The 17281-nt window shown below is 30.7% G+C and overlaps 1 protein-coding gene across 1 annotated transcript; it reads right to left on the minus strand.

Moving 5' to 3' along the window:
• Positions 1-10414: 10414 nt before the first annotated feature.
• Positions 10415-12086, minus strand: LOC149572718 (transcription factor TRY-like). The gene is made up of 3 exons (XM_089811979.1): positions 11832-12086; positions 11647-11737; positions 10415-10858 (listed from the first exon to the last, which is right to left on the minus strand). The coding sequence occupies exons 1-3, from the start codon at positions 11869-11871 to the stop codon at positions 10762-10764; spliced, it is 228 nt and encodes a 75-aa protein (XP_089668105.1). The 5' UTR covers positions 11872-12086; the 3' UTR covers positions 10415-10761.
• Between the last annotated feature and the right edge of the window lie 5195 nt (positions 12087-17281).

Genomic DNA, 17281 nt, shown 5'->3' on the forward strand with positions numbered 1-17281 from the left:
TATTTATTTTCCAAGGGTAATTGCATGTATTTCTCCAAGGCCCTATTCATTTCCCAAATTTTCCTATTGTTATCTTTTATCATCATCAATAGGCTGATTATTTCTTTTTACTTGGCCAAAAGGGTTTCCTCCCATTTTGAGTCACTATACTCTTATTATAATAGCTTATTCTCTCATTCATATCTCTTTTCCCTTGGTACTATCAACTATCCAAAAGAAGTTAATTTCTCATGTTCTTTGCATTTGCATTTGGGACATATCACCAACACGCCTTCCCTTTTCACCTTTTGTTCCCACACTCGCACATTTGAAAGATTCTCTATCTCTTACAATAGACATTAATTGAGAGTTAATTCAATATACATTCTGGCGTATGTGCCCCAAACCCTATTCTCTATAATTTTCTGCATAGTAAAATGGTTCCTAGTTCCTCATTAATATTCTTTAGTATATCTTCTGCTCAATATTTCAATGGAACATTATACTGTTACATCTATACTGACCCACCCTTCATTATATGCCTACAAGGATTGTCATTATGTCTCAAAGGATTGAAATTAAGACACCATTCAACCAAATGCCCCTAGTATTGTCCATTTTCAACTATTTAGGACTTTCCATTTCCCAAATTCATTAGGAAAATCAATTGTGAAGTATTTGTTAAGAAGGGCCATCCTTAAATATCACACACTAAGGAAGAAATTAAGCTAGGAAAAATAAGTCAACTTTTACTATATAACACTTTTACCTTAGGAATCAAGCCTTAGCATGTGATGTTTAAACTATTTAGTTAGGGAGAGCTCTGAACTGGAAATGGGTTCCCCATTGTCAATGACATCAATTTTATATGATATATACTTTATCTTGTTCCTCCTTTCGGAAAAAAATCAAGTTGCTTATAACTTCTCTCTTACCTACTTATCTTTATTCCCACCAACATATATAAAATAATATATCTTTATTCTACACAAAAATTATTATTCTAAAATAATCACCAAGATAAATAATATTTATTTAAAAAAAAAGAGATTTGTCAATAGAAATAATTTTATATAATGAAAGATTCATCAATATTTTATATCTTTTTTTGGAGGGGGATTTCTTAAAGTTTACCCTGCTCCACTTAATTCTAGGTTTTTTAGTCCAAGGTGACCTGGTAGCTTGCTTGACTAAACTCCTCTTTCCTTACACTAGCCATACTATTATTCTAGAATTTAAAAAATAAATTATAATTAATACTTTCTTAAATTAATACTTTCTTTCTTAATTCTTAAAATATTGAATATAAGAATTCTTTTTCTATTAAAACTAATATTTTAGACAATAGTTTTATAGCACAATGATAAATTATAAGTTTATTATTTGGAAGATCTTAAGTTGGAGTTTATTGGGAAAAATATAATAATAATAATTAATCTCAACAAATAATAATTAATTTCAAATTTGTTCCATTACCCATAAAAATCAATATTTTATAAGAATAAATAGATTCTTTAAACCATATATTCTTATCCTATCTATATATGCTTATATACATATTTTTTCTTATTTTGATTTTTTTAAAACAATATATATTGTTTCCTTTTAGTATGAATTATGAAAGAAAGTTAAGTGCTCAAACTTTTATATGACAATAGATACATTTTTGCATATTTTTAAATAATTTAAATAAATAAAATTGAAAATATTAATAGATAGACTTCATTATCAAAAGCTTCTTCCTCCCTTTGCTCTCATTACTCAATATCTAATTTTTATGTATTGTTGGAATGTCTTTTGCTTCATTGCCAACATCCATTTGTTTTGAAAGTTTATTCTTTTTATTCTTGTTCTAGTGACTTAATTTCTAATTTTTATTATTTTAAAATAACACTCTTTGTTTCATGAATCAACATTCATTTACTTTGAAGCATTTCTTCTCTTTTGTCTTTCATGATTTATTGTCTAGTTTTTAATGCGAAAGGAAAAGAGCACTAGTAGACATTCTACTTAACTACATGCACTTTATGCTCTCAAATAGCACACTTAGATTTCAACAATTATTGAATTTGAGTTGTAGGTTGATACTATTGCAATCACTTCCATTTAACTAGTAATTAATTCTTTTTATTTCAACCAATTATATTTAAATATTTCTATTTTTATTTTTTATTTTAATTTTTTCTAAAGTATAGATGTGAGATTTTTTTATTTTTCAAAAATTTCAAATTATTTTAATCCCAATTGACCTACTCATATGTTTGGGGTATTATAGGAACAAATTTATAGGAATCACTATACTATTCTAAGGCCATATTTTCAGATGTATGAATATATAAACATATGAAGATAAAACATATTAAATAGATTAATATACTTCAACATATTAATATATTAATACACCTCAACATATTAATACATTAACGTACAACTATGACATAAATTAGAAATTGTTTTTAATGATAAATGAACTACTTTTAGGGTGAACCCACAATAATGGGTTCCACTTTAGTGGGACGAACAAAAATGAAAAAAATTGCAAAATGAGAAATTGAGTTTACCACATGTTCACGCGAACTTTTTTTTTAATTATGTCTGTGCGAACATATTTCGTATGTTCGCGCGAACATATGGGATATATATGTTCGCGCAAACATGATTTGCATGTTCACGCGAACATGGTAAACGTGTTCGCGCGAATGCCATGTTCGCACGAACATGCAAAATCACAAAAATTTTAACCTTTTTTTCTTTTTTCTTTTTTTTTGCTCTTTTGACTGCCATAATTGTAGGAGAATGATCTCCTACTGTAAAATAAAAAATTTCAAAATGTGCTGCTCGGAGCAAGCTTTCCAACGACCACAATTTTATTACATAATTTAATCATTAAGACTTTCAAATATGAGTTTAACTCATTATAGGTTCATTACCGATTGAACATCAACCGACTTTGACACCTCGGGAAAATTAGTAAATTAGGTCAAATTTTTTTTGAAAAATATGGAGGCACTGGCTTATTGAGATACCTTTCTATTAAAAAAAAAAAAAATGGTTTATGATAAATTGACTTCAAATTATCTGTGTCAAACGGAATGTATGTCTGAATTACGGTTCATGTCACTTCAAAACTTCATAAACTATACAATATTCAACAAAAAAAAATCAAACCAAATGCAGACACTAGATATCGATGTTACAAATCCAGTGCCAAAAGAATTACTTCATTATCATTTCTAGAAAAAAAGTTATGTGTGTCAAACGGACTGTCACTTTTTAAAATATTAAATTTTATTATGTACCACTTTTTGGGGGAGATAAAAAAAATTGACGTAAATATATAATTTTTTTTAGATTAAAAAATATGGTTACAAAGTAGGAACAAAGTACTCAAAATCACTAGTTTATGTCATCTTGAAATTATTTATAGTTTTGGAGATATAGTCACTTAAACGTGACGTTTGTTGCAAAAATATTGATTTCAGTGCCAAAATTGGTCAAAAAGTGGAACCCATTATTGTGGGATCACCCTTTAAACAAAATACAATAAAATTATTTTTAGTCATAAATATTTATATATTAAAATATATTTAATATAAAATACTTGTAAAAAACACAATGATTATTTTTCTAATTTTTATTATTAATTTTTATTTTTAATAGGTATTATTCTAATTTATTAAACTACTAGCACTTGCATCAAAGGGGTGCAAGGGAATACATGATAGACAATTTTGTACATGTTTTAACTTACCTACTTATATGTCCAAATGTGTAAAATTGAACAGATTATCTAGGTAATTCCTACTGCATGCATCATTTGCCCCAATCAAAGAGCTTTCTTGGCTCCTGTAGTCATGGCATGAAAAATAGAGTTACCCAATAAATAGATTACTTTGCCACAAATTTTTGTCATGGTAGATGGACAAAATAACTCGAGAAATAAGAAAAGGAAAGGTATATCAACCTACTTGGCTAGCAAAGTTATCAAGGAAAACCACCTGCACTATCTTGCTTCTCAAATTTATTGGGAGCATCAAGTCCATTCTCCTTCATTGTCACATTGAAGGATGCTTCTAAGTCAAAGCCTTCTTGTCTCCCTTGCTATTTTCATGGCTGTATTGAGGTAGAAGTGATTTTTCTTTTAAAGCTTCAACATTCTTTACTTTGTTCATAAGAAACTTGATAATTGGAAGTGACCAATTATAAGGTTAAAAAAATTGATTAAGAACATAACCCCAAGCATTCTTTCATGTATTGTAGTAGCCTGTTTGATGGTTTAATATTTTGAGAACTGTCGAGTGAAGCCTTCCTACATGTTGTTATCCAATCTTAGACATAGAACTCCTCTTCATCCCAAAGGAGGTATGAAAAATATTTTGATGACCAATTGTCAGAATCTCTCCACATAATTGCAAACTTGCAAATGTAATAAGAAGAGAAAATTAGAGTAACACTACTTAAAGGACCTCATTTGCAGGAAAATAATTCTTAACGAAGTTAGCTCAAATAAACCAAGTGTATATCACAATCTACTTTTGATATCAATGATAGAGATGCTAGAATGGAATATTCTACATACAAAGTCATTGAATCTTGGTCAAATCGTTTGAGAATCAAGGAAAGTAAAGGTTAGTACACCCAAAACACCAACCATCCATGTAATAATTACTTTCTAAAACTGAATTCAAAATAATTGCAAGATTTTTGAGAGGACTAATTTGAACCTAAAATCATACCACATTGGAAACCAATTTTTTTTACAATAAAAAACATAGGTAGATATTACCAGGTGACAAGTTATCTCTAACAAAATATCTTGGGTCTATTCAAAGGGCCTTGAAACACAAATTTACAAATCTTGAATATTAGTGCTTGTAGTAGTTGTTCTATTTTAGCAGCAATCAATATATTGAATGGATAAGTGATACGAAACACTATACAAAATAGACAACTACCAAAATATTGACAATTAAATATCTAATTTGAACTTCATTCATACGAATATGCAAATACCTTTCCTTATGTGAGTCTTCTCAAATATGTGCTTAATACTCTGAGCCAATATTTATACGCTAAAGTTCAACACATGACAAGATTTATGCATAGTTCTTAGGAAAATTTAAAATAATGAATAAATAGATAAATTTATTTTTTCATATTTCTTATTTTAAAGATTTACAAATCTTACATTATTTATTCTAATTTTTGTATTTTTAGTTAATAATATAGATAATTTATATTGATTATTTTAATTATTAAATAATAAATTTTAGTTTTTCTGCCAAAATTTAAATTAAAAATATATATTTTAATTAATAAAAATCTATTTTATTTTGTACTAATATATTTTATTTAGTATTCTAGAGGTTTAGATATTTTACTATTGTTTATTTTAATTTTGATTTTTTTAATAAAAAATATAAATATATGATAGTTATTTTTTTATGAAAACAAAATATTGAAAAACTATTTATTTAAGTGTTCATATGAAAAGTAATCTTGAATTTTTTTATTTTTTTATTTTTTAGACTAGAGGAATCGGTGCAACACGGCCCCCTATAAACTGCATTTTTTATGAAAACAAAATATTGAAAAACTATTTATTTAAGTGTTCATATGAAAAGTAATCTTGAATTTTTTTATTTTTTTATTTTTTAGACTAGAGGAATCGGTGCAACACGGCCCCCTATAAACTGCAGTGCGCTGGTAAACTTTTTAAAAGTAATCTTGAATTTAGTACATAAATTTTTTTTCAAATATTATTATTATTATTTTTTAATGTGAAGATATTATTTTGCATTTAGATTTTTATTTTATTTTATTCATTCGGTAATATTATTTTGATTGGAATGAGATGTTTTTCCCAATTTTCATACTTTATTTGATTAATACATATATTTTTACCCCAAAAAGTATAATTTTAAAATTTTATCTAATTAATTTTATCTATTTTGCTATTATTTTATACAATATTATTGTTTGTTTTAATTTTAAAAATGATTAATAAAAATGATAAAATAAAAATAACAACATACATTTTCTATTGATGAGATTTCTATGAAATTTTTAAAAATTAATTAAATATATTTTATTTCTTTTTTATGATAATAAAAATATTGAAAAAATATTTATTTAATTTTTAATAAAATATTAATCTTAAATTTAGTATACTAAATTTGTTTAAATTAATTAAATATATCATAGTTATATCTTTATAAGAATAAAAATATAGATAATTTATTTATTTAATTCTTAATATATAAAAAATAACCTCAAATTTACTAAGATATTACAAAAATTTGTTTTTTAAAATGTTATCATTATATTTATATATTTTTTGGTTTTATTCGCTCAAGAATATTATTTTTTTAATTAATAAAAAAAAAACTGTAATAATTATTTTAATTAATTAATTATTTTTTGGTTGCTTTTATAACTAAAAGAACAATTAAATCAAAAAAGGAATAAACTTATACTATAATTTATCAAAAAAATATACATTTTAAAAAAAAAACCTAAAGAGCATAATTTTTTAGTTTTATACAATTATTTTTATCTACTCTATTATTATTTTATACAATATTATTGTTTATTTTAATTTTCAGTTTGATTAATAAAAAAGAAAATTAGTAATAATTATTTTTCTCATTTAAAAATAGATAATTTTTTTTTCAAATAAAATTAAAAAAATCAAATAAATATTGGACATCATTTTCATAACATGAACATAATTTCCAACTTCCACAAAATGATTCTACGAGCTTCTAAAGGTTGTTTTGTGGCTTTTAAAGGAGTTTCACAATGTAAGACAAATTTTCTGAACAAAATGTACAAGGGTAATCCCACATTAAAAGTTTATCGATTAATTATTACTTATGACAAATACAAGATACTACGTGGCACTTGTGTTTTTATTGTTCTCATAGACAACTTAGTTGCTTATAACTTTTTAATTTTTGGAATCTATTTGAAAAATTATCCTTATGTACAAATTCTTCAATTGTCATACACTACTAGTACCAATAAAGTTGTACAATTGATCTAATTACCATCTTTACTGATTTTTCTTACCAATAGACAACTGTTAACCATCTAAACAATGTTTTAATAAAATTTTATTTAGCAAAATCCAACAAAAAAGAATTGATTAATAAATACAAATGGTTTTTTTTCCATAGGGGAAACCACTGAGTAGCCGCCCAACCTAACTTCACACACCTACAGTTCCTAATTGGTATATGGAAATTTACGAATTTTTTCGGTGAAACTCTTTAGATGAATGAAAAGCTTAAACCTAATCTTTCGGCTTTTTCACATTTACGGAGCTCTTTGTAGAATTCGTAGAGTGGGAGGTGGTCTATAAGTGTCATTTTAAAATGTTCACCCAATACTTGCCACTAAGACCCCCAATAGCCACTATAGTACTTTTTGCACAAATGGACCACTCAGCAACCAAGAAAACTGATGATTGGTATATGATTAGCTATTAGTATCTTGTTATGAGGGTAATTGAGGAGGTTGGATGTACATGAACTGACACATTTCCTCTAATGCTCTTTACTTCATCGATCACCATTTCATTTTCAAAGTTTTCAGTTTCTAGTTCATGTTCTCACAACTCCTTCATTGTTAGAAGACTCTTTGCTCCACAGATGAGCATCCATTTACTATGAAGTTTCTAAATCCTCATAAACCATTCCCTCAGACTGGGTTTTGGGTTTGGATATTTCCCTCTCAATGTCCTCCCATTTCAACATTATCTATCCTCTTATTCCTCGGGAAGTGAAGGCTAATGAAGAGCATGCGCATTCTTTCTGTCTGGCTTGCCATTTCAACAGCGACGTCCAACATCCAACATGGGAATAAATGTCAAACATGCCGACTACCTACTCCAAACACTTGACATCATATCCTCCCAAATCTTCAAAAGCCCAAAGTTACCTTTCACAGAGGCGTACCCACCATTCATTGGGGATTTATTCATTACAAATTTACTGTGCATATGAATGATCTAAAATTCTTGAAAAACTAGTCTTATTTATTGGGTATCTATTTATTACAAATTTATTGTGCAGACGGATAATCTAAAATTCTTGAAAAAATAGTCTTATTACATTGAAAGAAGTTGAGAATCTAGATTGTAACATGTCGGGCTCTTAAGTTTAGTGAAACAAACGGTGGTGTTTTTTAAATGAAAAATGATACTTTTCTAAGTTTTATCATAGGTTTTTTCTACAAAACTTTATATATATTATGTTCATGTTAATACGTTTCTAAGTTACTTTTTATTATATATATAATATTGTATATTATTTAGTTTATTAGTATAGTTGAATCAGTCTTGCATATAATACTCACTAGATGCTCATCCAAAGCTCAACTCAATAGAAATTATAGTTTACCACTAATAAAATTTAGTTGTTGACTTTACATATAATATCCAAAAAAAAAGCTGAAAACTTGCTATCTACTCTTAAAAAAATCAAAAGTTCAGATTATTATCTACTTCATTATATTTCTTACTGAATAATGCATGTTAATGTTCATTAATGATAAGATGGGGATTTTGGCCAGCAAAATTCCATCGAATTTTAAGTTAAAAGCAATGATTTTGCAGTCTGTTTATTAATTAAATTAAAAAACAAAAACGATTCTCCCACAAATTTGAAATTTTAATTACTGAATACCATAAAACTATCAAATCAGATAGGAATAGTCTGCTACATAGCCAACTCTAAGACTGTAACAGGCCTGCCCCATTAATGTCTTTAAACCATTGACCCTGTCCCACACTGAATTAGCTTTAAAAACCTACCACCACCCAAACCAAAAAGGGCACCAGGCACAAAAGTCTTATTACATCCTTATGTAACTGATAACCCATTTTCTAAGGTTTGGGTTGAACTGTTCCCTCTGAATGTACTCTTTGAAGTCCTCCAACACCTTTTTGACTTCATCACCATCCTCAGATTTTAACACTTCACCTGCCACACCAACTTTTCCTTCTGCCCTCTCAATGGAGGAAACCTAGTGACACATCATGGCAAAGTCAAAGGAAGTACCAGCCCGTTAATTGCATTCCTTCTGTCCTGCATTGCCTTTGCAATTGTGTCATCTAAGATTGGATCACAGTAAAACATGCCAACTACCTACCCCACACAGGATTTGATGAAGCACTTGTCATAAATTACTACGTCCTTATCAGATCCTCCCAAATCTTCAAAACCCCACTAGCATTTGTATGACATGCGTACCTTTTACTTATTGGTGAATATTTATTATTTTAAAAAATGGGTACATATTTAAAAATTCATATGATGGTGGAGCAGTAATAGAGGGAGGAGGGGGTGGATCTCAATCACTTATCCATTTTATACAAAAGAAAGCGACGAAAATAGTGGAGTAAGGAGAAGATGGACTTCAATCACTTGTTCCGTAGTAGATCGCTTGATCTGTAGTAGCTATTGAGCCACGAAAACCATTTTCTCATATAAAATTTTTACAAGTTTTCAAAAATAAACTAAGTGTTTCCCCTTGATATGTATGGTAAAGGGTTTGGGTAGCTGTATCTCAATAGAGGGAGGAGGGGGTGGATCTCAATCAAGTGTTTCCCCTTGATATAAACATAGTAATAGAGGGAGGAGGGGGTGGATCTCAATCACTTATCCATTTCATACAAAAGAAAGCGACAAAAATAGTGGAGTGAGGAGAAGATGGACTTAAATCACTTGTTCCGTAGTAGATCACTTGATCTGTAGTAGCTATTCAGCCACGAAAACCGTTTTCTCATATAAACTTTTTACAAGTTTTCAAAAAAAATATAAGTGTTTCCCCTTAATATTTATGGTAAAGGGTTTGGGTAGATGTATAGTTGCTGCTCACTTGATCCATCTCATATATCAAGGAAATGTCTATACAGACATCAAAAGGATGTTTGACAAGACAGCTTCTGGAATTAAATAATTATCAGTGGAAGCAAATTAGCAGGATGGGGGGTAGGTTTTAATCACTCAATCTTATAGCATACATTAGCCGCACATAAAATATCTATAGTAGGAGGAGGTGGGTCTCAATAGATGCGCCTAAGCTCATACAAAAGAACTTCCTGTATTATTTATTAGATTGTATAAAATATAATAAAATTTTACAAAAAATTTAACAATTCATCTTCATGATCTGCATCCCTAATACTGTAAACCTCCCCCAAAAAAAACAGTGAAAAATATCTTTTATAGACATTTGAAAATAAATCCAATTTTGTCGTGAGTTTAGCCAACACCGATCTCAATCACTCAATCTTATTATAAAACAAAGACAATTAAAAGTAAATTCAGACCACTTTATTAGGGCATGTATACATCATCATTGCTCTGTACATTCATTGGTAAACAAATAAAATTCAACCAGCTGTATGTGTATTTTTCAAGGACAGTAATATCCACAATCCATGGATTCCATTTACTTTAAAGTCAAACGTAACACAAGGACAAAAGGCTGCAAATGCATTTAGACACTGCTGAAACAAAAAGTTGCTCTGCTGCACTTCATAAAACACCCATCTCAAAGACAATGGTAAAACGCACTTGTTACTTGGGCCTACTTAACTTCAGAATACATACGAAACCATATCTACAGAGGAAAATTATTGTGTAAAACCAATTGATACAACCGTGTACATGTAATTTCTATTCCTGAAAACATTTACCAGTAATGTCATATTTCAACAGAAGCTATAATAATAGAGAGAGAGAAAGAGGGCAGATCTCTTGTATATAAGCATCTTTAATGGGTGGATTTGTTTCTCTTGCTTCTGACTTCCAAGTATGTTCGAATTTGTTCAGGGCTTCTCCATGGAAGGCGTCCTGCAATCAAAACCCACCTGCCATATATTGATAATAGGCTCAATTAATAGCATGAAATTGTAAAACCACGGTGTAACCAAATTAAGCTTGCCTATTTAGTGCAAGGAAGTAAAAACTCAGTGACCAGACAACTAAACTAAAAAGTTTGATAGATCTATTATTTTTTTCTTCGAAGTTTGATAGTTTTTTGTATCAACATTTCGAATCATACTACATGATCCTTAATCAGGATGCAGGATCATATAGTATGATCCGAAAAATTTATACTAAAATCAATCACACAATTGATCATAGATTGTGCAAATTTGATGAACTTAGTTTGATAGATCTTCAAACCATTTTGGCCTAAAGGAAGTTAAAGCCTTTTTACGATATTATTACAAGCTTCAATCAGAAACATTGATTCAAAAAGCATATATTCAGACACTCTTGTACATACTATATGGATTCTGGAGAGCTCATGTCTAATATGTGAATTATTCAGTTAAACTCATTGACACATATTTTATAAGTAATGATTCACACAAAATCATTTTTTCTAAGAAAGGATGGTACCCATAGTTTGTATAAACCCACTCCTTGTACGAATAAGCATCCATTCAATATAGATAAATGATGCTCAGCAAAGGTGAAACATCAAGACATTTATTTCCGAAGAGTACCTATCTCAATACTACGCCAGTTTAAACATGCTCGAACATAGAATTTCCCAGAAGATGAAGCCCACTTAAATTACCCTCTACTTATCAAGTTAAACCATATGACAATTATCTCTGTACCTATGCTACCGAAAGCAAATATATACCTATCTCCAAGAAGCCTGTGAAGTCTAAGTATGAGATCTTCTTCATCCTCAGTGATATCACAATCCCACTTTGTACTGCTCCTTTTCTCACCTGCAACAAATCAAATCAAATCCATACATACTCAGGTGTTTGACTAGGTTAGAATTTCACTCCCTAAAAGTGAAATTAATCTCATTCATTCTACCTTGTGAGAGAGAGTCTCCATTAGCAACATGATTGTCCATGCCTTGTAAAATCCCTTCACCTCTCTATGATTCTACAAGCTATGTTATCTTAGAACATGAACATGCAATTCAATATAATGGATCACCTAGTTAGGAGAACAAAGGTATAAAGGAGTGATAGATGAGCAGAATTGTCTGAGGCAGGAAAAGTCCTTTCAATACGACCAGTAGTTCAGTTTGGGTTTGAACTGCTGGTCTCTTTAGATGAAGTAGCATCGCATCAATTTCAATGCTATAATGACTTTGCTTGACAGGATGGTTAGAAATGTCAAAAAGATTGTTGGGGGTCGTCCTTTCCCATCACCTCTTATCTCTCGAATAGTAAAAGATGATGGGTTTTCCATGCCATACCTTTTTCTGTTTTCTCTCGGTCCTATTTTAACTTCATCAGTCAGACAACAGTAATAATAATAATGGTCTCTTCTACATGTCAAACTTTTCCTACTCTCGATTTTTGCTGTATGCTCGCACGTTCAGAGTATCTACATGACAGGTTTAATGGGAGTACTTATATATGGAGCCTACTGTATAGGTGCCTGTGACAGAATGTACTGCCAGTAACGATGTTTCTAATATTAGACAGGGACGTTGCCTTGTCCTTTCTTAGGAGAGGTGCATTTAGCAATATTTTAAAGGAAAAGTAGAAAGCTTCAATCACGCCCTCAACTCCTAACTATCCCACTTTAAACATAAATTTGTGATGTCCCACTAGACCCTCTTTATGCTCTTGGTCACATTGAGAAGTCAAAAAATTAGGGCATAAGGCTTAGAAACTTGATCACATTGTAAGGATCCATGGTACCATTCTATAGATGATAACAAGAAGCCCTAATTACTCCTTAATTTTTAATTGTCCTACTTTTTACATAAATTTGGAATAGTAGTGTCATAGGTGCTCAAACCCATTGTCCATGCTCTTAGACATATTGAGAAGTGAAAACTTAGGACATTAACTCTTCTCCAAGTGATTAAGGAACATTATGTTGGAAATGTTGTCATTGATGTTATGACATATGAATGAGATTGTTGTTGTTAATGCTAAGATGGGAAAGTGAGATTATTGAACTCTTATTAATCTCCAAGGAGAGATTTAGTATGAAGTATTAAGCCACATAATCTAATGCTTCTTTGATATTGCTTACAAACATGACCATATTATAAGAGATCTATGACATAAATTGTTGATTTTTTATTAGCCATCATGCCTAACAAAGTTACTATAGAAAAAAATTAGACATAACATTAAATTTGAACTCACACAACCTCACAAACTAAAGTTTTGTGTAATAGTATATTCATTTCTCTTTAATGTTTTGTATTGATTACTTTTATGGCAAAGCCTTTCAAAACCTTGCTAAAATGTACATGTCATAATAGAAAAATTACAAAACAACTAAGTATTGTTGTTGATGATGAATTTGGGCAACTATTTGAAAATCTATGGTAACCGGACCACAAGTCTAAGATGTTAGCACTATGTGTTTAGTGTTGGCATTGATGTCAATGTGTTAAGTGGATTGATGTGAACTTAACACACGAGTATACGAGTATCTAAAGTTTGGTATGCAAGAAAGAGTCTTTAAAGTGTGATATGTACAAAAGAATATTTAAATTTAGATATGCATGAAAAAGTAATTGAAGCTTGGAATTAATTTGATGACTGGTAATAATAATAAGGTTATATGAGATGTATCTGAAAAATGGAAGTATGAGAAGTTGAGATACGCAGGAAAACGAATTTGAAGTCCTCATTTAAGAGCATGTTGTGTATCAAACTGCCTATAAATTTAATAGCTTGTGTTGGTGATACTATAATGCATGATAGGTAAATGGTGGCACTATTATTCATTCATGTCTACAATATTTCAGAAGAACTTGGGGTTTTGTTGCTTGTTGACGAGATGATTGGCTATCAAAAATGGTTATGAAAGGTTAAAAAATAAGTATGCATTGGAATCTTAGTGTATGTATGATTTGGTGGACATTTTTGTGACATTTGTATAATGTTCTAGTTCAAATACTTTCTTAGTTTCCTTTGCAAGTGAATATATGTTATGATTGTGACATTGACCTCTATGTGCTCATCTTTACCCAACTCATCTAATTTTGATGAATCAATCTGTGCCTCTAACTTGACTATCCACTCTTGGACACATCATAGGTTTTGGTGGAAAGTCATGCGAGGTAATGGTTGTAATATTTTGAAGACTTTTGACAGGGTATCCAATGTAATAGGGAGCTATGGGCAATAATCAACTAGGTATCTCTATGTGATTAGTTAGCGTTGGAATGTAATTGGAGTTGTAAAGGATTTGTGGAGTGGGTTAGACCAAGTTTAATAGTGGATTTAGTCAATTGGAGTATGGATAAAGACATTTTAATGATCAATTTGTGGAGGTCAATATATATTATAAAGGGTTATCTTTGTAAAAAGAGCCCTAATTCTCTTGTTAGGCTTAGGTGATTTGGTATAACTTAAGTGTTCGCTTGGAAGAAGCCCAAATCCATTTTGGGTTATGCAAAAAATGTTCAAAAGTGTACTCAAATTTTTCTTTTGTTTATTGATTTGTTTGAATAGATTCAAATTTGTAATGCCAAAACTATAAATGGAGACCTAATTGGAAATTAGGCCTAATTAGGACAAGTTTTCCTTAGACATATGAGAAGAACAATTAGGGGAAAATAAATGGTTGTGTTATTATTCATATGACAAAATACAAAGGTATGACTGATCTTACCCTCTTAGAGATTAGGGCCATATGTCGTACACACCTAGAATTGGGGCTACCAAGATCTGTGTAGGATTAGAGGAATCTAAAAGGAATATGTGAAGTTCATTTGGGTAGATTGACATGAGCTTTCAATGATGTTCAGGAGGGCCATTATGTACTTGAGGGGAAATTTAAAGACACAACAGGAAGTGTTGATTGCTTTTGATAGGTTGTCACCTTAATGATTGTAGGTGAATGCCAACATTGCATTCATAGGGTACTCTACATCGTAGTGGCATCAAAGAAATACAAATATCAATTGGGTGGTGTTATCTTGGTGTATGCTAGCAAATGGGGTAGAGGAAGAGGCTAACACAATTCATCCTAAAAGAATGTCATAGGATGTAGTGAAGAAAACATTTGAAGGCAAGTTTGGGTAGTTGAAAAAGATGAAATGAAAGGAAATGGAGTGTGAGTGTGATATTGGTGAGGAAGGGAGGGAAGAGGAAGAAGAGACCCCTATGAAGGTAGTGGAGTTTCCTACAGATAAAAAATAATTCATGGAGGCCTTGAAGTTTATAAGGAGGGATACCACATATGGCTCACCTATGTTTAGTGGGAGTATGGATGCAAATGAAGTGGCAAAATTGATCTAGGCTTTTAAAAATTACTTTAAATACAAGAAGGTCCTAGAGGATAAAAGGGTCAAGTTGGCTATGTTAGCATGAATGCTGATGATACTACTTTGGGGGAGTATCCCGAGCATTGGTATGTTGCATTCATGACTGTGTTTGTCATTGATGACAACATAGCATGGTTTCTGTAGAGACTAGAAAAATAGTAGTAAGATATCTTATGTTGCATAGTAACTGAGTAATGATTAAGTGGTGTGTAGTTAAGGACATGTTCCTAAGAGCAACTTGATAATGTGGTTAAGAGGATGAAGTCTGAGTCAAAGATGTACAACAATTATGTTTGATTTACTGTAAGAAGTGCAAAAATAGAGCATATGTTTGGCAATTTCTAATGTTTTCATTATATGTTTTAGCCAAGATATAATGAGGTGATTTGCAGTCAACCTGAGATAGAGGACAGTCAAATGATGACATCAGCAAGTGAGCAAGACCTGGAGTTGCACGTGTAAAGTTTTGTAATAGACTGTGAGATGACACTACTATTGTGATTATAATTAATTATATATCTTATTTTAATTAATTTGGAAAGCCTCAAATCTGACTTAAGGAATTATTATGAAGATATGGTATAAAGGAAAGATATCTTCCATATTTGAAAATGGATGTAGAAAAAAGTAGAAGTATTGTGATCATTACATTTAGGAAGTGCGAAAAGAAGCAGAGTTTTGATTGAATATGTGTAAGTGATCCAAGGGATTATTGGATGTGCAGTTCATGATTTGGTTACAAGATTAGAAGGAGAGGAAGTCTAGTTGATAAGACAAAAACAAGGGAAGGAAGTTCATTAGTCTTATCCTTGAAGCTGTTTGGGAAGTGGGTCCAACTATCTTCCACAACTCCTAATAGGGTTGGCACAACTCTTAACAGGGTTGGAATCTCCTAACAAGGATTCAAAGTCTCCTAACAGGGACTCATATGTACTGAATGTTGTAACAGACTCCTAACAAGGTCTATCCTCTAACAAGGAATATTTATATTAGTACATCATCTTGTGGGTACCATCCCCACCATGATTTTCCCTCTGATCAAGGGTTCCCTAGTTAACATATTTGGTGTTATTGTGTATGAGTATCTTGTTGTGGTTTCAATTTACATTACTCATATGGTTAAGATTGTTTAAATTTATTAATTGTTATATTAATTGGATAATTAATTCACCCCCCCTTCTCAGTTATATCAGTGGAGTATATATTCTAATAGGCTAAAGAAAGTTGAAAGGGTATGCACTCACATGGTGGAAGTACATACAAGGAGAGAGGGTGAAAGAAGAGATGAATACAATAACATCATGGGAAAGGATGAATCCAAGGACTAACACAAAATTCATGCTAGTGGACCATGAAGGCCAAATGTACAAGAAATTAATAAATTTAAGGAAGAACAAACTTGATGTAGGTACAAATGTAGAGAATTTTCATAAGATAAGTCTCATATCTAAGATACAAGTGGAGGAACCACAAAAAGTAGCCAAATATGTAAATGGGTTAAAGATGAGAATCCAAGGTGAGATCATCATTTTAGCCACATATATTATAAATAAACATTTTCAATTGGATCCAAGGACAAAGGAATCATTGAGGAGGAAGGGAGATCAAGGAAATACAAGGAGAGAAGGAAGAAACCCATAGGAAGAGGGATTTTTGGTGGAAAGAACCAATCACAAAAGTTACAAGGTAAATCTAGCTAGGGATGGAAACCAAGAGGATCAAATTTTAGAGGTAATTCTAGAGGGAGAAGAGCTACTGATAAAGGAAAATTCAAAGATCTAGGAGGGGCAATGTCATCTTCTATGGGAGATGCTTTAATTGTAAGCAAGAGGGACATTTTGCCAAGAGGTGTCTAGAAGAAAACCAGAGCAACAACCAAGAGGGAGAAAGGAGAACATGAATAGTCCAGAAAGAAGATTGCCAGAGTGTGATCTTGCTATATATATATACACACATATACATATATATAGATATATATGTATATATGTGTATATATATGTACATATATATCTATATA

Source organism: Cupressus sempervirens, chromosome 2 (genome assembly GCF_028749045.1).
Source record: "Cupressus sempervirens isolate cs-2001-9-10 chromosome 2, ASM2874904v1, whole genome shotgun sequence".
Taxonomy (NCBI): Eukaryota; Viridiplantae; Streptophyta; class Pinopsida; order Cupressales; family Cupressaceae; genus Cupressus; species Cupressus sempervirens.